This window comes from Mytilus galloprovincialis, chromosome 4, assembly GCF_965363235.1.
Source record: "Mytilus galloprovincialis chromosome 4, xbMytGall1.hap1.1, whole genome shotgun sequence".
NCBI classification, from domain to species: domain Eukaryota; kingdom Metazoa; phylum Mollusca; class Bivalvia; order Mytilida; family Mytilidae; genus Mytilus; species Mytilus galloprovincialis.
Window position 1 is genome coordinate 86,777,294 of NC_134841.1, and position 22,825 is coordinate 86,800,118.

Consider the following 22,825-nt stretch of genomic DNA (forward strand, 5'->3'; position numbering starts at 1 on the left):
CGCTCAGAAACCGTCACCCGTGGTAAACATAGCCAACACCTTGCATGTTGAGTAATCAACAAGTCACTAATTTTATGAATATTTTTAGAATTAAAGTTAAAATGAATGTGCATGTATTAATCCATTATACCAAGACATATATATAATATCAAAATGCACCCCTGCATGTATAACAGCTAAATTGGCACTTTCAAGTACCTAACTCACACGCGTTGAACGTATTAAAGAAAAATAACAAATTGCAATTTTACGTTGAACGATTTTGAAAATAATAAGTATAATTGTTTAATCCAGTCATAAAAGGGCCCTTTGACATCTCTTGAAACTCAAAAGAACGAACATCGCGCCGGTAGTAAAAATTATTTGTTCGATTACTTATGTTCTTGATGTTACTTTATTGTTTTTTTTTTTTAAATTGTTTACACATTTAGCATTCTTGCAAGCCTGATATTTACTCGTGAACAGTGCATTTACAAAATGCCGTTGTATCAAATTGTAAAAGTGTGAAGTTGTAAAAATCAGGGTTTGTAATTTTGTAAGCATCATTTCTCTCGAATTTCAAGTCTCCTGAAGAGCGCAACCACACATGCATATATAAAAATTAAAAGCTGTGGTATGATTGTCAATGCGACAACTGACCTTCTGTAGTTAACAACTGTAGGTCACCAAACGGCCTTCAGCTTTCAAAGTAGGGGTACCCAAATTGTACTTATTTTAAGTTTTTTCACCTACGTTATTTTATGATCCATTCCAATTTTCCATTATGTGTTTATTTTGTAGATGTATCATTATTTACTATTTAGTTCCACCAATTATATTTTGAATCGGTATTGAATCATAGAAAAATGAGTTTGAACCGACAGCCAAAACGACTCATGATTCTGTAATAAGAGGTACACAAATTGCATTAATGCCGCTTAACTTCTCATCCGTTAAGAAATGAATGTCTGTAACAATACTTCACTAGTTGATATATACTGTGAACCTTTTTGTGTCATATTTAGCTATGTTGTAAGACGTGCATACTATCCCAAATCGTAAAAATAAATATTGTTTAAACTCTAAGAAAACTTCAAAGATTTTTGCTTCTATTTTTGCTAAATGGATACGGTGACGTAACGTACGATTGTCTATTACATGTATCTTTTACACGCGCAATTTTGATATTTTAATAAAAGTTCTGTCGGTATTTGATAGAGAGAATAAAGAGAGAAAGGGATGTATTACCAATTTTTAAAAGGGCCTACAAGGGGTATTTAGAGAATATATTGATTGATTGTTGATTGATTAACGTCTAGCGGCAAATATTTCATGCATATAAGTACAAGAAAAAAGAACATTGATTAGCATAGATACATGGAACTAATACACACTTACGATACAATTAGACTTTTAAAAAAAACCTTGGTTTATAGTATACAAAATTTTTATATGAGAAATAAATATACAGGCTATTAACTCATATTGACTTCAAAAAATTATCCAACAAAGTGACGTCATTACTGACTGAAACCTGATTGCTTCACAGCTTAATGACGAAATATGAATTTTTGCAGATTGTTTTGAAAAGTAAAGTTAGGTATGTTATGGCAACCAAATTCAAAGAGAGCATCCTAATCAATGTTAAATTTTGCACATGAATTTAAAAAATGGAGTTCAGTCATCTCAGTTCAACACGACCAAAAGCCAATGATTTTAAGAAACAGCTTAATGAGTCGGTACATACATGTATAAAGATTATATAGCTTATCCGACACAATATTTATTAGAGTTGTTTATAAATGTGGTGTCTATTATTGGGGGCCCCCCTCATTATTTCGCCGCATTAACGCAAAAAGGCGCTAAAATTTCGAATCTAGAAATTCTTGAAATATATTAGAGTGATCTCCCTTTGTATTTACCGGAACACAATGGCACTCACACAAGATAAACTTCGAAAAGCAATAAAAGGTTTGTTTTTTCGTACATTGAGCATATAAACTTAACAATGCACGCATGAAGATAGTAAAATACAATACCTTTTAATTTATTTTTTATGTCTAAAACATTTCACGCTTTTATTTAAATTTTACAGACATACTGAAGGATGCCGATCTTGATAGCTTGTCGGCAAAGAAAGTTCGACTTCAGTTGCAGGAACAGTATGACACAGACCTCTCAGATAAGTATGTATTCAAGAACACATATCGTTTTAATTATTTACTCTTAACCATTATTAGTAGAATAAAAGGTAAATTGGTGTGCGACACGTTTGTGTACAGTGTGTTGTGTGCACGTGGATAGTAACTCAATAAGGTAGACAACTCTACATCAACAATGATCAGCTGATTGAAAACAATACATGGGTTTTTCTTTATTTATAATTTTTTACTCCAACAGAGCAGGCCTCTACAATAACTTTTTTTTCAACTTGTCCATACCAAAATTTACTTGTCCGAATGAAATTGCTACTTGTCCAAAAAATTTCTATTAAAAATAACCTTTTTAGTTGATTAAAGGAGCAAAACCAATTTAAACGAAAACAAAATTTGATTTATTTCTTTTGAAATACTTTTCAAAAATATGAGTCAAGTACAACTGCGAAACTAGTCATGTCACAGGAATTAGGTTCTAGTTTTCATCAATGCTGGTCTCATCAGACTCTAAACATGAGGCACCATCTGATAGGCCAATGTACACTCATTGGGTTTGTATCTTGTTTTTTTTTAAGTTGAAAAAAGCTTATTCAAATGCAATCAATAAAAAGAAGAAGATAAGCCATCATAAGGTCTGATTGCCAATGAGACACTCTCTGCAAGAGACCAAATGACACAGACATTAACAACTACAGGTCACCATATTGCAAGTATTGTTTTTTTCTACTTATGATCAAATATGATTTTGTGAATTTTATGGTAAATAAAAAAAAAATATCAGTATGGTATTTATTATAAGGAACAGAATAAGGTAGCAAAATGAGGTACTGTTTTGTCTTGGTTCCGAAATGTCTCCTGCCTTATCAAACTGTCTATCAATTATGTCTACTAAATATATCTCCTACCTGCCAAACTATCTATTTAACTTAAAGCTGAATCTTTCCAGGTGAGGAACTGTCCTGTAAAGTAAACCTTATCTACCAAGCGTATCATTGATTCGGATCAGTAAGACTGGTTTCAGAGAATAGTATACCTTTTACCTTAAAAAGTATCTGACAAAGAACCAGTTAAAAATTATTGATTGCAAGTAAACATGTTGAAGAAAAAGGCTTTGCATTTGAATAAACAGAATACAGTAACATGTCAAATTAATATTTGTTTTCTTGGTTTTTGTTTATAATTACTTTGTTCATCAAAGTTGAATCGAATTGATTTTCTGCAGAATAATAATGTACTTGTCCCGACGGACAAGCTTGATACAGCTTTTACTTGTCCGACCTTTTTTCCCTCTGGTACCGGACAATCGGACAAGCGTTATTGTCGAGGCCTGACAGAGGTATAACTCATAAAAAAAAATGTCTATATGTATGAAGATAAAATTGAGAATGGAAATTGGGAATGTGTCAAAGACGAAGAGACATAATTCCATAATTTACAACCTGACCAAAGAGCAGAAAACAGCCAAAGTCAACCAATGGGTCTCTAATTTAGCTAGGAAATCCCCACCTGGAGGCATGCTTCAGCTGGCCCCTACACAGAAATATGCACTTGTTCAGTGGCAATGGACGTCATACTAAACTGAAATATACAAAAGAAACCATAATTATAAATTATACAAGACTAACAAAGGCCATATAGGCTCCTGGCATGGGACAGGGGCTAAAATGTGGATGGGTTAAATATGTTTTTTGAGATCCCAGCCTTCCCCTATACCTCTAGCCAATGTAGAAAAAAACAAACACACAGCAATAAAGGTACATGTTTTCATAGCAAAGCCAAGATTGTTGATTATTATCAAATGATTATATTTTTAGTTGAAAAAAAAGTTGGTTTCTTATTTCAAGAACTAACAAAACAATAACTAATACAAATAAATCAATATGTTCCAACCTTGGTGTTTACCAATAGTATTATTTATTTGTAGAAGAAAAGTAATAGATCAGTTAGTGATGGAACTTATAGAAGAGAGTCAAGATAGTCAAGAAAATGAGGATGATCCAAGTTCTGAAGAGGAGGAGGTAAACAAAAAACTGTTCTTCATATTCAAGTTTAAAAGTTATCAACATGTATGAAAAGTAATGTGGTGTATGCATCAAAAGTAAAATCACAAAATTACTGAACTTCAAGGAAAATTCAAAACAGAAAGTCCCTAATCAAATGGCAAAATCAAAAGCTCAAGCACATCAAGTAAATAGACTCCAAAGAGACAGCAACCTAACAAATAACAATTGGTCAATATAAAGTCTTAAACAATAAACTGCACATGCCTTTTATGCAATATTTAAAGCTCCAAATTGCCAAAAGTTAAAAAAAAAGAATTTACAGTGACATTCTCCAAAATGTGTTGAAAAAAGAGTAGACAGGGCAAAAGATAACCATTAATGTGATCAACATGTGCATAAACTTGGAAGAGACTGTATGAAGGTAGATTTTCAGCTTTGATGTTACTTGATTTACAGGTCTTGTCATTTATTTCTATCATGTCTATGGCAGAAATTCAATCTTTGTATTTTATGTCATTCATAGTTTGTGGTTTACCCATTCATGTTCATTTATATGTACTATATTTACCTTAATGTTCAGTGTTCAATGTACAATGTCAGATTATTTCTTGATATATTTGTAGTTGGAGGATGAACCTCCTAAAAAGAAACCAAAACCAACAAAGAAAGCCACAATCACAAAGGTATGTTATCTTGTTTTCTTAAACTTTTATGGTTGCTTTGGAGTAAACAAAAAATGAACAACATTTGAATATGGCATAACATGCCTGCCTCCATAGATAACTTTTGTGCAGGAATTACTCAGAACTGAGTAATTTGACTATGTTTTCAATACATTGTATAAGATGAACAATGTTTCAAGGACCAATAAGCATTTGGTTCTCAAGGGACCATAACTTTATATCGTGTTTAGTTGTAAAGTATGTATTAAAAAAAAATCTAAGAATTCCTGTGATACCAGTGGGCCTATTGAAACAAAATATCCTTAATTAGAAGAAGAATATACATTGTATCACATAAAATCAAATAGAAATTAAATGAAAAGATGTGTTAATCTAATCCAAGCCAGATATTTAACCTCATTCTGATCATTTTTGTAAATGCAACCAAAAAATTCTGATATTCAGTATATAGGGGTCAGTTTAATATGAGAATGGAAAGTCCATTGTAGGTGGGGAAAACAGACTATTTATGAAATTTAGATTCTGTCTAAAATTTCACAACCATTTAAGGAATGACTGTAAAAATTTTTCTGTCTATGAAGAAATACCATTAAAAATTTGTTGCACACTGAATAACGTGCGTAGCGGGTTATTTAACAGTGTGCACCACATTTTTTATGTTATTTCGAATAGACAGGAAAAATATTACAGGCATTTCTTATAATTTAATTCTAAATTCCATTTTGAAACGTAGAAAACCATGAAAAAATGTTGATTACGTCGCAGTCACATGACTAAATTATGTCTATGGGCTGATAACAAAATAACGTCAGCCAATCAGAAGACGTGTTACATCCAAAATTAAATTATTCATATTTACCATCATTCAAGTTAGCTATCATTGTGTTTCATTATAAGTTATGCTCTTCTATTTTAAGCCAAAACCACCACCAAAGAAAACTCCAGAGAAAGTGGTCACAACCAACATGAGTGATTCATCTGATGGTGGGGTTAGTTTTCTCAAGATATCTATACCCAACAAATATTGGGGGTTTGATCAATGGCTTCCAAAACGGTCATAATTTCTAGACATTTTAAAATTATTTGGACGATGTCTGCCTGGGATAAGCATGAACCTGACATCTACTTTTAGTTATCAAGGCTGTCTTCATAGACCGTCGTTTTGACATAATTCAATTGGAAGTTAATGCGATCTTTTTGATCCAACCTTTTGTCTTAAACAGCCACACATCTGGTCATAAACGTGACATGATGATTAAGTTCTATCAAACAACCACTACTATAACACCTTTTTATTTTGATCAAGGCTAATTTGTTGTCGAACATCTAAAATTTACATGTTCAGGTGACAGGGTGGCATTCAATATCGTAGCAGCTACATAGGGCTACATAGATTTTTGACTAGGCTAGCTACATGTTCAGTTGTCAAAAAACTATGTAGCCCTAAGTAGCTGCTACCATATTGAACGCCACCCTGGTAAACTAATCTGTAGTGGACAATTAACAGTCTACTCAAAGTTATTTTGTTACATTTCAGTGGTTTGCATCAATAAATTGAGTAAAAAAGATTAAAATTATCAGAAATCTGTCAATGAATTTGACTTGATGAAAAATTTTAAAATGTTCAAAATAAAAAATCAGAACCACGTTGTTTGCAGTAGTTCACGCTTGCGCATGTGCGCAGGTGGGAAGTCCAACTTTGCATCCTAATTTCTTCAAAAAAGGTAAAAATATCATCTGGTACCTTTATCTAACCTTTTTCTCGAAAATGGTCCATGTTTTACCATTGTCAGGTCAATATCCACTATTAGGAAAATGTGCTTTCAAAAAGGAAAGTGAAAGTTTTGACCACATAATTTTACACAGATTAAGAGTCTAAGGCAGATATATGTATGCTGATGTTGTACACCTAGAATGATGCACTGCCAATTTAACAGTTTACTTCAGATAATCAAATTTTAACAAAGTAAAATTAAATATTGTTTTTTTTTTATGTCAATCATTGGTTATTAAATTGCCATCTGATAACCATAATTGCATTTTGTTACTTAGAGGGAAGAACCAATGCACAGACCGAAAAACATAATGCCCCTAGGTTGGACATAAAAAATATGTGAAGGGGCTTCCAAAAGAATATTTGAGCCAGTGTGACATTTTATGTTTTATCCCGAGTTAAATCCCTGAAGACATGTCTTTGAACATTCTTATGAAAGAACTTACAATGCTTAATGGGAACTTTTTTAGAAAAGAAATATCTACATGTTATAAAAAATATTATAATATTGTAAATTCTTGTAGGAAGATGATGAAGCCATGGCTCAGAAATTACAAGAAGAATTAAACAGTGGTGGTAGACGAACAAGATCAAGGAATACAAAGGTTGGTATACAAATACAATTTACACTACAAAGTGAATACAAAGGTTGGTATACAAATACAATTTACACTACAAAAGGAATACAAAGGTTGGTATACAAGTACAATTTACACTACAAAGTGAATACAAAGGTTGGTATACAAATACAATTTACACTACAAAAGGAATACAAAGGTTGGTATACAAGTACAATTTACACTACAAAGTGAATACAAAGGTTGGTATACAAATACAATTTACACTACAAAAGGAATACAAAGGTTGGTATACAAATACAATTTACACTACAAAGTGAATACAAAGGTTGGTATACAAATACAATTTACACTACAAAAGGAACACAAAGGTTGGTATACAAATACAATTTACACTACAAAGTGAATACAAAGGTTGGTATACAAATACAATTTACACTACAAAAGGAATACAAAGGTTGGTATACAAATACAATTTACACTACAAAAGGAATACAAAGGTTGGTATACAAATACAATTTACACTACAAAAGGAATACAAAGGTTGGTATACAAATACAATTTACACTACAAAAGGAATACAAAGGTTGGTATACAAATACAATTTACACTACAAAAGGAATACAAAGATTGGTATACAAATACAATTTACACTACAAAATCTTAAGTAAACATCATTTAAGCATGAATATTTTTTTTATTTTTTAGTTTAAACATATTTTCTTGTTCAGAAATACAAATTGATTAATCACAAGTAATGTCTTCTTCAAAATTATTATGATTCTGTCTCAAACATACGTAGCTGCATATTTATGCATCCGTCTCTTGCACATTAAAGACACCCTTGTAGATTTCGAAAAAGAGTAGGCTAATGCCTCTACAAGGCCGCACTCGCACCTGCAAAGTGGAAAGGGATTAAAAGAGGGACGAAAGATACCAAAGGGACAGTCAAACTCATAAATCTAAAACAAACTGACAACGCCATGGCTAAAAATGAAAAAGACAAACAAACAACAGCACACACGACACAACATAGAAAACTAAAGAATAAACAACACAAACCCCGAGAAATTAATATAAGTTGCAAAACTTGTTTCCCAATCCACTATAAATAAATATGTTTAAACTATGCATCTGTCACAGCCAAATGGAAGCCTTTCTTTGTTATTTTTTTTTTCACCATACAGAGAACTGGTAAAATATATTGAGGGCAACCTTATTTAATCTATTACTTTGTAAGCTAGTAGGTTAAAAACTCCATGAATTTGTAAGTTGAAAATGTGTAAATTTTATAAAACAGTACTTAACTTGAATATGTGGTTTTAAGTACTTTTGATCAGTTGTTCGAATTTATATAAAAAATAAATATCCACTATCCACAAGTTCAAATGAAGTGGATGTAAGCAATTATAAGCAAGTGCAGTGTAGTAAAGTATGCTTAATATAACTAACTGTAGCAGAAGCTAACTTATCTTTCTATTTGCAGAAAAAAGAAAGAAAAACACCGGTTAAAAGGGAAAAGAAAGGTAAGAACAGATTCACTATAAATATTTCATATATTTATTTAAGTGAATTATTTATTGATAATTTCATAGCACAATTTTACAGACCTGCACATCAATATTTATAGGTTGTGACCTCAAACCCTTCTTATGTGGGTGCGCTTTACCCAAATCTTAATTGACTAGGATTGTCAGATTTCCTGCCAAAGGTCGTTGGTTTTCCCCAGGGACTCTGGCATTCTCCACCAATTTAAACTGACTGCCTTAAAATAGTGTTGAAAGTGGCTTTTAGCACCAATAAATCAATCAATATTTAGAGAGATATTGAATAAATTAATAAGACATGCACCCAACAATAAAGGGTAAGATATTGTAAAATATGAAAAGTTTTCACCTGATTGATGCTACATTCCATGTTAAGGCATGGGCTTAATTGTTGTCTCTTAATGTTCGGTAGTGAGACATAGGTATTGCTTTTTCAGAAGCTTGATAGATCAATGATATTTTGTATGAAGTTGCATTGCTATGAATACATATCAGTTTGACAACTCTTTTGATGCCCTATTCCCTTGTAATGCAATATTCCTTGATTTCGGCTGTTTATATGCATGGCTTCAAACATTCAAGTCAAAATAACACTTTTACAAATATCTGGTTATTCAATGTACACTGCCAAATGTATTTTTAGTAATTTAGCACTTTTAATTTATGTTTGCTATATATATATTTTTAGGTACATCAGCATATAGTCGACCATGTCTGTTGTCTCAAGAGTTAGCTGATGTAATGGGTGCTGATAAGGTATTGGCATATATTTGTTATTTTAGAATAAAGGTTGCTGAGACCAAGTATTAAAAAGTAACTTGTCAATAATTATTTAAATGGTTAGCTTTGATTAACTTTTTATAATAGATTCATCAGTAGTGCATCAAATTGTTTAGACACTCACTACATGTAAAGCGATTTGTCCAGAACAATGTCTCTGAAACAAGATTTTAAACACTTGAATGTTTGAGGGTTGTGTGAAAATTGGGAATTCACGATATTTTAAATATTTAATTGTAGATAACAATTTCAGAATGAACATTTATTTGATTCAATGTTATAAATAACCATGTATATCACAACATCAGTTTGTTGGGTAATCCATGTCTCTGAGAGAGATTATATGAGGTCATGAGACATTGACTTTGATATTCAGACTTCAACCAGAATCTCCTTTAATAGTACATTTTTTTTGTACTTGTAGAACCCTTCCATCTTCATAACAGCTGTTTCCAATAATTAATTTAATAACTGCCAGGAAAATGATGTGTTGATTTATTATATATGTTGACTGGTATTTTTATTTGAAGGATGGATGTGCAAGAGACAGATTGTCTTCAATTTTTTACTAAACTCTTTAAGAAAATATGCTGAGATATACTTGTCTCCTTAAATTGATATTTTGAATACTTAACAATTTACTGTCTGCATGCTTCTTTTAATTTTAAAAGAACATGTTATACAATAGAATGAATCACTAATTTGCTTAATCTATTTTGACATTCTTTATTTGACTTTTTCTGTTGTAGTTGGCAAGAAATGAGGTTGTGAAGAAAATGTGGCAGATAATTAAAGAACGAAATCTACAAGTAAGTAAATGATAATTTTACAATGCACAGGTGTACTATTGTTTACCTATGCATTGTAGAATTTCGCTTTAAACATTCCATTGAGTTGACTCCTCAGTCAGATAATTTGGTGTTCCTTATAAGATTTGAAAACTGGGAGCACTTTAATTAAGAGGGAGAAACCACCATGATATTAATGATTATAAATTTTGCTTCATAAGGAATACAGGATAAATAGGATTAAGATTGTTATAATAGAAAAAATTAGTTTCCTGTGAGAACTCAAAATAGTTTTAAATTTTTTTTTCCTGCATATAATTTGTGCATACACAACACAAAACTGGTTTTCAAAAATGCTAATGTAAATTTCACATTAGCAAAAATAATATACTATAGCGACCATGGCGACAAGATATATCCTTGATGTGGTCTTTTTCTGTAAATATAATGTTCATATTAAACATGTTACAATTATTCAAACCTAAGAGGTTTTCTGGTATATTAAAAATTTAAGAAGAATGAATTATCTTTCTTTGAATGATGTCAAGTTTTTTGTTAGGCCAAATAAAGTAGTATTTGTGGTTCCAGTTACATCTGAAAAAAAGTTAGGGTAGGTAGGTAGGAATTTTTTTTTATTTATGTTTTTTTTTACATTGAGTCTATGAGAGCAACATTCTGACTTTAACAGTGCTTAACGAAAAATGACAATAAAATCTTTAGGGTAGGCTATTTTTCAGCCGAAAAAGTAGGGACGGTAGGGTTACTGGAACCACACATATATTTTTATTTGGTGATCACTTTTGTCTCTTGCACATCCATGCATCCATCTTTCAAATAAAAATACCAGTCAGCATAAAAGTTGTATATCATTTTTAACCTGATTTTTGTGTCAAAAGTGTCGGTTATTGATTTGGGGATGTACGGCGGGCGGGCGGGCGGGCTACAACCAAATGTTGTCCGTGCATTTACTCATGAAGCGTTCAACCAAACCTTTTAAAATTTTCTGACAACAAAATGGAGGTCAAGTTCAATAATGACGATTTTGACTTTTACCATTCAGGAGTTACGGTTCTTGAAAGTTTAAAAAATGTTGTGTCCGTGCATTTACTCATGAACCGTTCAACCAAACCTTTTAAAATTTTAATATGTTGTTACTGACAACATAACGGAGGTCAAGTTCAATAATGACGATTTTTACTTTTACCGTTCAGGAGTTACGGTTCTTGAAAGTTTAAAAAATGTCGTGTCTGTGCATTTACTCATGAACCAGTCAACCAAACCTTTTAAAATTTTAATATGTTGTTACTGACAACAAAATGGAGGTCAAGTTCAATAATGACGATTTTTACTTTTACCGTTCAGGAGTTACAGTTCTTGAAAGTTTAAAAAATGTTGTGTCCGTGCATTTACTCATGAACTGTTTAACCAAACCTTTTAAAATTTCCTAGTAGGAGTTTTGGTCCTTGTAATATTGATAAATGCCAGAACACAAATAAATGTTAAAGAATCCGGTTTACTGTCATTTTGACAGCTCTTGTTGTTTTTTGTTCATTGTTTTGTACATAAATTAGGACATTAGTTTCCTCCTTTGTATTGTTTTACATTTGTTTTACATTTGTCATTTTGGGGTCTTTTAAAGGAAACTATGCTGTGTGGATTTTGCTCATAGTTACAGGCCCTACAGTGACCTATAGTTGCAAACTTCTATGTCATTTAGCCTCTGGTGAAGAGTTGTCTCTTAGGCAATCATATGACATCTTTTTTTTTTTAATTGACAATCTAATATCGGTAATATATTTGAGACATTGAAAATAGTTTATCTGTAATGAAAGCACATTCATGATTTATATTAACAAACATTGATACACAATTTGTTTAAGGGCCAGCTGAAGACTATCTCTGGGTGCTTGATTTTTCTCGCTACGTTGAAGATTCATTCGTGGCCTTTTGGCTTTTGTCTGCTGTTTGGTCAGTCTTTAACATATTCCCCATTTCCTTTCTCTATTTTATGTATTTTTATTTCAGGATCCCAAAAATAGACAGTTTATGCTCTGTGATGAACAATTATTACCTATATTTGGTAAGTATATCACAATAATATGTTTTTAGTGTGATGAACAATTATTACCTATATTTGGTAAGTATATCACAGTGATAGGTTTTTAGTGTGATGAACAATTATTACCTATATTTGGTAAGTATATCACAATGATAGGTTTTTAGTGGGATGAACAATTATTACCTATATTTGGTAAGTATATCACAATAATATGTTTTTAGTGGGATGAACAATTATTACCTATATTTGGTAAGTATATCACAGTGATAGGTTTTTAGTGGGATGAACAATTATTACCTATATTTGGTAAGTATATCACAATGATAGGTTTTTAGTGGGATGAACAATTATCACCTATATTTGGTAAGTATATCACAATGATAGGTTTTTAGTGGGATGAACAATTATTACCTATATTTGGTAAGTATATCACAATGATAGGTTTTTAGTGGGATGAACAATTATTACCTATATTTGGTAAGTATATCACAATGATAGGTTTTTAGTGGGATGAACAATTATTACCTATATTTGGTAAGTATATCACAATGATAGGTTTTTAGTGGGATGAACAATTATTACCTATATTTGGTAAGTATATCACAAGGATAGGTTTTTAGTGGGATGAACAATTATTACCTATATTTGGTAAGTATATCACAATGATAGGTTTTTAGTGGGATGAACAATTATTACCTATATTTGGTAAGTATATCACAATAATATGTTTTTAGTGTGATGAACAATTATTACCTATATTTGGTAAGTATATCACAGTGATAGGTTTTTAGTGTGATGAACAATTATTACCTATATTTGGTAAGTATATCACAATGATAGGTTTTTAGTGGGATGAACAATTATCACCTATATTTGGTAAGTATATCACAATAATAGGTTTTTAGTGGGATGAACAATTATCACCTATATTTGGTAAGTATATCACAATGATAGGTTTTTAGTGGGATGAACAATTATCACCTATATTTGGTAAGTATATCACAATGATAGGTTTTTAGTGGGATGAACAATTATTACCTATATTTGGTAAGTATATCACAGTGATAGGTTTTTAGTGTGATGAACAATTATTACCTATATTTGGTAAGTATATCACAATGATAGGTTTTTAGTGGGATGAACAATTATCACCTATATTTGGTAAGTATATCACAATAATAGGTTTTTAGTGGGATGAACAATTATCACCTATATTTGGTAAGTATATCACAATGATAGGTTTTTAGTGGGATGAACAATTATTACCTATATTTGGTAAGTATATCACAGTGATAGATTTTTAGTGGGATGAACAATTATTACCTATATTTGGTAAGTATATCACAGTGATAGGTTTTTAGTGGGATGAACAATTATTACCTATATTTGGTAAGTATATCACAATGATAGGTTTTTAGTGGGATGAACAATTATTACCTATATTTGGTAAGTATATCACAATGATAGGTTTTTAGTGGGATGAACAATTATTACCTATATTTGGTAAGTATATCACAATGATAGGTTTTTAGTGGGATGAACAATTATTACCTATATTTGGTAAGTATATCACAAGGATAGGTTTTTAGTGGGATGAACAATTATTACCTATATTTGGTAAGTATATCACAATGATAGGTTTTTAGTGGGATGAACAATTATTACCTATATTTGGTAAGTATATCACAATGATAGGTTTTTAGTGGGATGAACAATTATTACCTATATTTGGTAAGTATATCACAATGATAGGTTTTTAGTGGGATGAACAATTATTACCTATATTTGGTAAGTATATCACAATGATAGGTTTTTAGTGGGATGAACAATTATTACCTATATTTGGTAAGTATATCACAATGATAGGTTTTTAGTGGGATGAACAATTATTACCTATATTTGGTAAGTATATCACAATGATAGGTTTTTAGTGGGATGAACAATTATTACCTATATTTGGTAAGTATATCACAATGATAGGTTTTTAGTGGGATGAACAATTATTACCTATATTTGGTAAGTATATCACAATGATAGGTTTTTAGTGGGATGAACAATTATTACCTATATTTGGTAAGTATATCACAGTGATAGGTTTTTAGTGGGATGAACAATTATTACCTATATTTGGTAAGTATATCACAATAATATGTTTTTAGTGTGATGAACAATTATTACCTATATTTGGTAAGTATATCACAGTGATAGGTTTTTAGTGTGATGAACAATTATTACCTATATTTGGTAAGTATATCACAATGATAGGTTTTTAGTGGGATGAACAATTATCACCTATATTTGGTAAGTATATCACAATAATAGGTTTTTAGTGGGATGAACAATTATCACCTATATTTGGTAAGTATATCACAATGATAGGTTTTTAGTGGGATGAACAATTATCACCTATATTTGGTAAGTATATCACAGTGATAGGTTTTTAGTGGGATGAACAATTATTACCTATATTTGGTAAGTATATCACAGTGATAGGTTTTTAGTGTGATGAACAATTATTACCTATATTTGGTAAGTATATCACAATGATAGGTTTTTAGTGGGATGAACAATTATTACCTATATTTGGTAAGTATATCACAATGGTAGGTTTTTAGTGGGATGAACAATTATTACCTATATTTGGTAAGTATATCACAATGATAGGTTTTTAGTGGGATGAACAATTATTACCTATATTTGGTAAGTATATCACAGTGATAGATTTTTAGTGGGATGAACAATTATTACCTATATTTGGTAAGTATATCACAGTGATAGGTTTTTAGTGGGATGAACAATTATTACCTATATTTGGTAAGTATATCACAATGATAGGTTTTTAGTGGGATGAACAATTATTACCTATATTTGGTAAGTATATCACAATGATAGGTTTTTAGTGGGATGAACAATTATTACCTATATTTGGTAAGTATATCACAATGATAGGTTTTTAGTGGGATGAACAATTATTACCTATATTTGGTAAGTATATCACAATGATAGGTTTTTAGTGGGATGAACAATTATTACCTATATTTGGTAAGTATATCACAATGATAGGTTTTTAGTGGGATGAACAATTATTACCTATATTTGGTAAGTATATCACAATGATAGGTTTTTAGTGGGATGAACAATTATTACCTATATTTGGTAAGTATATCACAATGATAGGTTTTTAGTGGGATGAACAATTATTACCTATATTTGGTAAGTATATCACAATGATAGGTTTTTAGTGGGATGAACAATTATTACCTATATTTGGTAAGTATATCACAATGATAGGTTTTTAGTGGGATGAACAATTATTACCTATATTTGGTAAGTATATCACAATGATAGGTTTTTAGTGGGATGAACAATTATTACCTATATTTGGTAAGTATATCACAATGATAGGTTTTTAGTGGGATGAACAATTATTACCTATATTTGGTAAGTATATCACAATGATAGGTTTTTAGTGGGATGAACAATTATTACCTATATTTGGTAAGTATATCACAATGATAGGTTTTTAGTGGGATGAACAATTATTACCTATATTTGGTAAGTATATCACAAGGATAGGTTTTTAGTGGGATGAACAATTATTACCTGTATTTGGTAAGTATATCACAAGGATAGGTTTTTAGTGGGATGAACAATTATTACCTATATTTGGTAAGTATATCACAAGGATAGGTTTTTAGTGGGATGAACAATTATTACCTGTATTTGGTAAGTATATCACAAGGATAGGTTTTTAGTGGGATGAACAATTATTACCTATATTTGGTAAGTATATCACAAGGATAGGTTTTTAGTGGGATGAACAATTATTACCTATATTTGGTAAGTATATCACAATGATAGGTTTTTAGTGGGATGAACAATTATTACCTATATTTGGTAAGTATATCACAATGATAGGTTTTTAGTGGGATGAACAATTATTACCTATATTTGGTAAGTATATCACAATGATAGGTTTTTAGTGGGATGAACAATTATTACCTATATTTGGTAAGTATATCACAAGGATAGGTTTTTAGTGGGATGAACAATTATTACCTATATTTGGTAAGTATATCACAAGGATAGGTTTTTAGTGGGATGAACAATTATTACCTATATTTGGTAAGTATATCACAAGGATAGGTTTTTAGTGGGATGAACAATTATTACCTATATTTGGTAAGTATATCACAGTGATAGGTTTTTAGTGGGATGAACAATTATTACCTATATTTGGTAAGTATATCACAGTGATAGGTTTTTAGTGGGATGAACAATTATTACCTATATTTGGTAAGTATATCACAATGATAGGTTTTTAGTGGGATGAACAATTATTACCTATATTTGGTAAGTATATCACAATGATAGGTTTTTAGTGGGATGAACAATTATTACCTATATTTGGTAAGTATATCACAATGATAGGTTTTTAGTGGGATGAACAATTATTACCTATATTTGGTAAGTATATCACAATGATAGGTTTTTAGTGGGATGAACAATTATTACCTATGTTTGGTAAGTATATCACAGTGATAGGTTTTTAGTGGGATGAACAATTATTACCTATATTTGGTAAGTATATCACAGTGATAGGTTTTTAGTTAATTGTTTTGCTATTACATTATATCACTGGTTTGTATAGAGTTTCGCTACAAGTAAGAAAAATTTGTACAGATGTTTTGAAGTTGTGACCATTGAATTCAGTTATGAGATACCTATACAAAAACTTGTAATTTTTTAGTGGAAGAAGACGTCAAGTCTTCTGAAGACTTAAGGGGCTGACCATTGGCATTGAGTCTCCGTATGCCGCATTCATTTCGTGTATTACAATTTCAAAACAACTTAGATTCCTGACACCGATTTTTACACATGATTAGGCATCTGAATCATTTAATTTGTAAATTATGATTGTAAAACAATCACTATCGTAAATATGACCCTTTTATTTATGTAAATTATTAGATTTCATCTCATCCACATGAACGTTATTTGTTTACTTGTAACAGGATGTTTTAACTGTAGATATTTGTATTACGCATGCGTGAATTTGGTATCGGGACAACTCGCCCTGTTTACAAGTTCGCCCTTGAAGTTACGAATTTGCAATCGTGCAGACAAGAAGATTTTGTTTTTATATAAATAAAAAGGATATATAAAGTGTTGTCTTTATTCATGGTTTTCCTTTGTCATGTGAATTAGATGCCCTTCGTAACATACATGTGAACCTCCCGTTTAGGAGAAAAAACTCCCGTGTATGAAATTTTTCAGACGCCATATTTGATCATTTCTTACTACTGTACGGGTGTAATTGACACCTGTGTTAAATTTTACCTGAACATCAAAGAAGATGTATAATTATATGGCTTCACTTGACAGCTTGGGTGTCAAACATACTGGTAATCAACGATGTTTACCTCCGGCTAACTGCCGTTGTGTTATCAAAACGATGTGTATTGGGAATATTGAAATACTTTTTTGTTACTTCCCTTTGTTTTATCCTGTTTTCAGTTATTTTGCTTTTAAAAATGTAAATTGTAAAAAGACTATAAATGATTAATATTTTAATCAAATAATCATAAAAGGATGTTGATTAAATGAATTTAAATGATTTTGGACAAATAAAAAAATTAAAATTTATAAATTATTTTAGCAATCTAGACCTCCTTTCAAGGATTAAATTGAAGTTTATATCATAATTTTGTTTACAACAGATTGTTTCTAGAATTAATTTACGATGTTGCAAGTATACATGTGGAGCTTATTTCTTTCTTATTTGTCTATACATTTACAAATGATAAGGAGATGAAGACATGAACAAAAATATATACAGATAAGATATATAAATATAATGATTCATTTGCTAGCAGTGAACAATCATTTGTCAAAAACAAAACAAAACAAAACAAGAAACAGATTCTTCTTATTATTTTATTTTATTCAAATAGAGAGGCAATAATGGAACTATAAACATTACAATTTGATGGAAATTTGAAGAAAAAACACAATTTCTACATCATTTGGTTACATTTATGACAAAATTTATGTCGATAAAAGAACATGATGTTTTGACCATTCAGTACTTAAACCCTTTCCTCCATAATGACGCTTTTTGACGCCACCCCCTTTACTCCATAATGACGCCTTTTGACGCCTGTGTAGTACCTCAGTTGAAACACTTTGACTACAAAGTGTCTGCAGTAGACTCAATAAAATTTGTATCCAATATGAAAAGGAATATCATAGGAATATTCTACTTAAATTTATTTAATGAAATATTTGTTTTTTGCAATGCATTTTAATACTTTAAAGCCTATTTTCAGCATTTTATTGAAAAATTCTATTTTGTGATCATTTTTTACAGTGGGTTGTGATGATCTTCCAGTTAGGTTACCCTCATTTGGAGTGTTAATTGTTCCCAACCTGTTAAAGGTCCATCTTTGTGCATAATTCAAAATTGGAAATTTCAACAAGCATCTAATATTCTTAATCTGGAAAATAAACCCTGGTCTGCTAGCTTCATGTATATTTTATTCTACTGATTTAATATATAACTAGAATCATGCAAACAGACTTAAGGAAAAGGCATGTAAGTTCATCATACAAATATGACACTTTTTCTAGACAATCCAGATCTTGCAAAATACGTCGCTAAAAATTGTAACCTTTAAAATTGTTGTGCAGTAAAAACCCATATGGGAACTTTCAAAAGTTGGCAGGTATGTAACAAGTCTTACTATTTTTATGCTCCATTTATGGGCAATGTTTTCTAGTCTGTCCGTCCGTCCTGCTTCTGGTTATAAAGTTTATGGTCGAGGTAGTTTTTGATGAAGTTGAAATCCAATCAACTTGAAACTTAGTACACATGTGTTCCTCTTGATATGATCTTCTTAATTACTGCCAAATTAAAGATTTTACCTAATTTTCATAGTCAACTGAACATAGAAAATGATTGTACGGATGGGAAATCCATGTACTTATGACCTTTTCTTGTTTGAAGAAAAAAAAATACAGTTTAACGATAATGGAACAAAGCAGCCTGGGTAAGTGGGGCTGCTTTTATGGTAATTCAAGTTACCTTTTATTCACCTTCTTCCACTTCAGAGCTATCAGCTCTTTGATTTATGATGTCTTCTATGCTATTAAACGAGAAGACCAGATTCTGTGTGCCGCTTTTCTCCCTTCACAATAAGTAATCATCATTGCCCTGTGTCCTATAGGTACCATGCATAGTTGCATTTGTCATCCATTCTTTTGATTATTCAGTTTGGGTTATTTGGGGAGAAAAACAGGGAAAAAGGTGTCGGGATATTGTTGCCCTCATCGGAAGGACTTTTAAGTCATAAACAAGACTTCTGTTTAGAACTGTTTTATAATAACACATTATTTTCAAAAGTACTTTGGGCAGGACAATTATTTTCATGGTTTACTATCCATGACGGTTGCTGATATATTATATAAAGATTCTCTAAAGAGTATACTATATCAGTGACTGCCGTGGATAGTCGACTAGGAATTGATAGTAAATAGCAAATGCATTTAGTTTTAGTATATGTATGTTCATAGTATACAGAAAATCAGAAAACAAGCAATAACAGACTTTGGAAAAAGAGGAGGAGGCTAAAGCAAAATTGTGCTGTCAACTTGACACCCGCAGGCTAAGACTTTTGATACCTTTCCTGAAATTAGCCAGTCACATTATATTTTACAAAAATTTATCCTACAACAGTTTACATACTTTCAACCATGCAGTAAATGCCAAAGATTTCACGGGTGTGTTCTAATTCATTAATAAATGAAAGGCATAAATAAACAAAAAAGCATAAAGATAACAACACAGATGAGCATAACCAACCGAGATAAAAATAATACTGACTGCGGTATCTAAAATGAATAGACAAGAAAGACAATGACAGACCCAATTTAAATTATATATATCCTTAAATATTTGTCCTGTAATATGATTTGTGGGATTTTTTATTTGGAAAAATATATAAATATATTTATTTATGTTAGTATCACTGAGAAATGGCATTTTTCTTTTTGATACTGACTTTGATCAGCCAGAATATCAAGCAAGTCAGCTAGCTTTTCATCAACAATTACCAGTAGTTTGAAAGTTTAGCTTATTAAATTACATGCACTAGTTAGAAAAAAACTATTTTAGGCATTCAAACGTTTTAAGAAAAAATAGTTGAAAATAATCTGTAACCTGTAGTGATGATCTTTAATATCATATTTAGGCAAAAAGAAAGTCAAGACATTTGGAATGATGAAATACCTGAAAAATCACATAAAAGATGCAAAAGATGTAACGAGTTGATAAAAGGTAGGTATTGTTTGAAAATGTAAAATTAGGGAAAATTCGGTTTCTCATGTTCTCATATTGTTAATAACCAATTAAAAAAAAATTGATTGTATATTTTGTCATTCATTAAACATCTTCCATGCCATGCCTACATAATTGTCAAGCAATAAAACAAATCTTATTGATAATTAAGAAATGCTTTATTTCATGATATGCTTATTTTAGATTATCATTAGAATAAAAAGAAAATACTGTTTCTGTTAGAAGCAGGCATTTGAAATTGAACATAGTCCTTAAAGTTAGATTAGATTAATAATAATAATTTTATCAAGATAACATTGAACTAGAAAAAAAGAATTGATGAAATATTTAAAAATAAAGCAACACATTTTAAGTTTCATTCATCCGGAATTCTTTTCTGGATTTACATTCATTATTGACGCTCAAAGCAAAATATTTCAAGTATAAGAACAGAAAAAGATGAAGAGCTACCACAAAAGGGACATAAAAAAAAATAACCAAATCCTTCTAAGGCTAAGTCTGAGGAAGTTAAATGTGATTGTATGTCAGTCTAATGTCCAATTAGTTATATATAAATATATAGCCACTATCAAAAGAAACAAAGCATGTTTCCTTATTCATTCTTGAAAGAAAACACCAAACATTACAATATTCTCAACTTGTTTGTGTATACATTTAATTGATAGTGAATTGTTTTTTCCAGATCTAGAGAAGTATGTCATACATTTCATCATTACCATGGAAACCATTAGTCACAACATTTCAAATATTGTGTTCATTGTTAAACTGTTGGTCCTGAGAACACTAGATATTGAACTTATTTTTTGTCACAATTGAATGTGGATAAGTCACATGTGTGTCATGTGATCAATGATATAAAACATTTTTTATAGGTGCAGCTGTTAATGTTTTTGAAAGGTCATAGTGCACAGAGATATTTACAAATGTATGATATTTATAAGCTTTGTAAAAATGTTTATATATTTACATGTTTGTCTACTGAATGATGTCATGTGTATGAAGTCATTCAACCATAACAAAAACTTAGATGTTCATATTTTTGGCACAAATTAATATGCAAGCAAAAAAAAATCAAAAAGATATATACTTATATCCATTTTTTTTTTACATTTTTCACCTAAGATCCTTTTCGAACAAAATGTTAATTATGTGATGAAAATACCTAGTTACTTGTTTGTTTGTTCCATACATTGTATCTCAAACTGGTCAATATATATTATAGGGAATAAGAAACAGTAGAAGGGGAAATAATTATGTCAATATAAGTTCTCAGCTCTAATTTTTCTTGGAAAAAAGTGCCATTTTTTTATACCTAGTAAATCATCAAAACAGGCTCAAATTACACTTGTAAACAGTCTCATATTCATTGAAACTTATCTGTATCAAAACCTTTAAGGACCTACTAATTTGTTTGTATGTCAGTTGTTTGATTCATGTGGCTTTCATAGAGTGACATAAAAACAAATGTGCATGATAAGAAGAAGTTTATTGAGACTTCAAATGCATCATATACATTACAAACAAGTGTATTCATTAAGAAAGCTGTCAATATCACTATTTAGTTATCTATATAGAATTTTTAGGTTGGATGTATTTAGGCTTCATATTGAAGTAGTACCCCACTGAAACCACATCATTGAATTAGCATGTTGTTTTTTGACACATTATGCAGATGACTGATATATAGTTTTTTTTAATTAAGTGAAGTTATCATTTATGTGTCATATTTTCTAAATCATTATTATGTGGCATTAGCCTGAAAAGTATAAATTGGCTTGCAGTGTAGAGTCAAAACAGACCTTGGAACTGAATATAGAAAGATTTTAAAAATACTTGAGGGGGATAGGCCCTTTATCGGGACTCCAGGATCAGTTGTTTTTAAGCTCAGGATTTTGGGATTGACCCTTTTGGGATCCAGGAATTCTTTTTTTCGAATTTTGGGACCTCAGGATTTCATGTTTTTTAATCCGGGATTTTGGGATCTCGTGTTTTTAAGCCGTAGGATTTTGGGATCAGGACCCCTACTATCCCCCCTCATACTTGACTTGTGTTTTATTTTTTAGCTGTTGAAAATGATTTTTGGGGTTTTCCTATACCAAAACACAGACTTCAACCATATCTG

General features: G+C 30.7%; 1 protein-coding gene across 1 annotated transcript; it reads left to right on the forward strand.

The window, feature by feature from the left end:
* The first annotated feature begins 1,843 nt into the window (after positions 1-1,843).
* On the forward strand, positions 1,844-21,735 carry LOC143073269 (uncharacterized). Its single transcript, XM_076248680.1, has 12 exons — positions 1,844-1,950; positions 2,075-2,165; positions 4,060-4,153; positions 4,762-4,821; positions 5,739-5,810; positions 7,120-7,200; positions 8,660-8,699; positions 9,409-9,476; positions 10,250-10,309; positions 12,314-12,368; positions 20,597-20,682; positions 21,386-21,735. The coding sequence occupies exons 1-11, from the start codon at positions 1,911-1,913 to the stop codon at positions 20,674-20,676; spliced, it is 741 nt and encodes a 246-aa protein (XP_076104795.1). The 5' UTR covers positions 1,844-1,910; the 3' UTR covers positions 20,677-20,682; positions 21,386-21,735.
* The last annotated feature ends 1,090 nt before the right edge of the window (positions 21,736-22,825 follow it).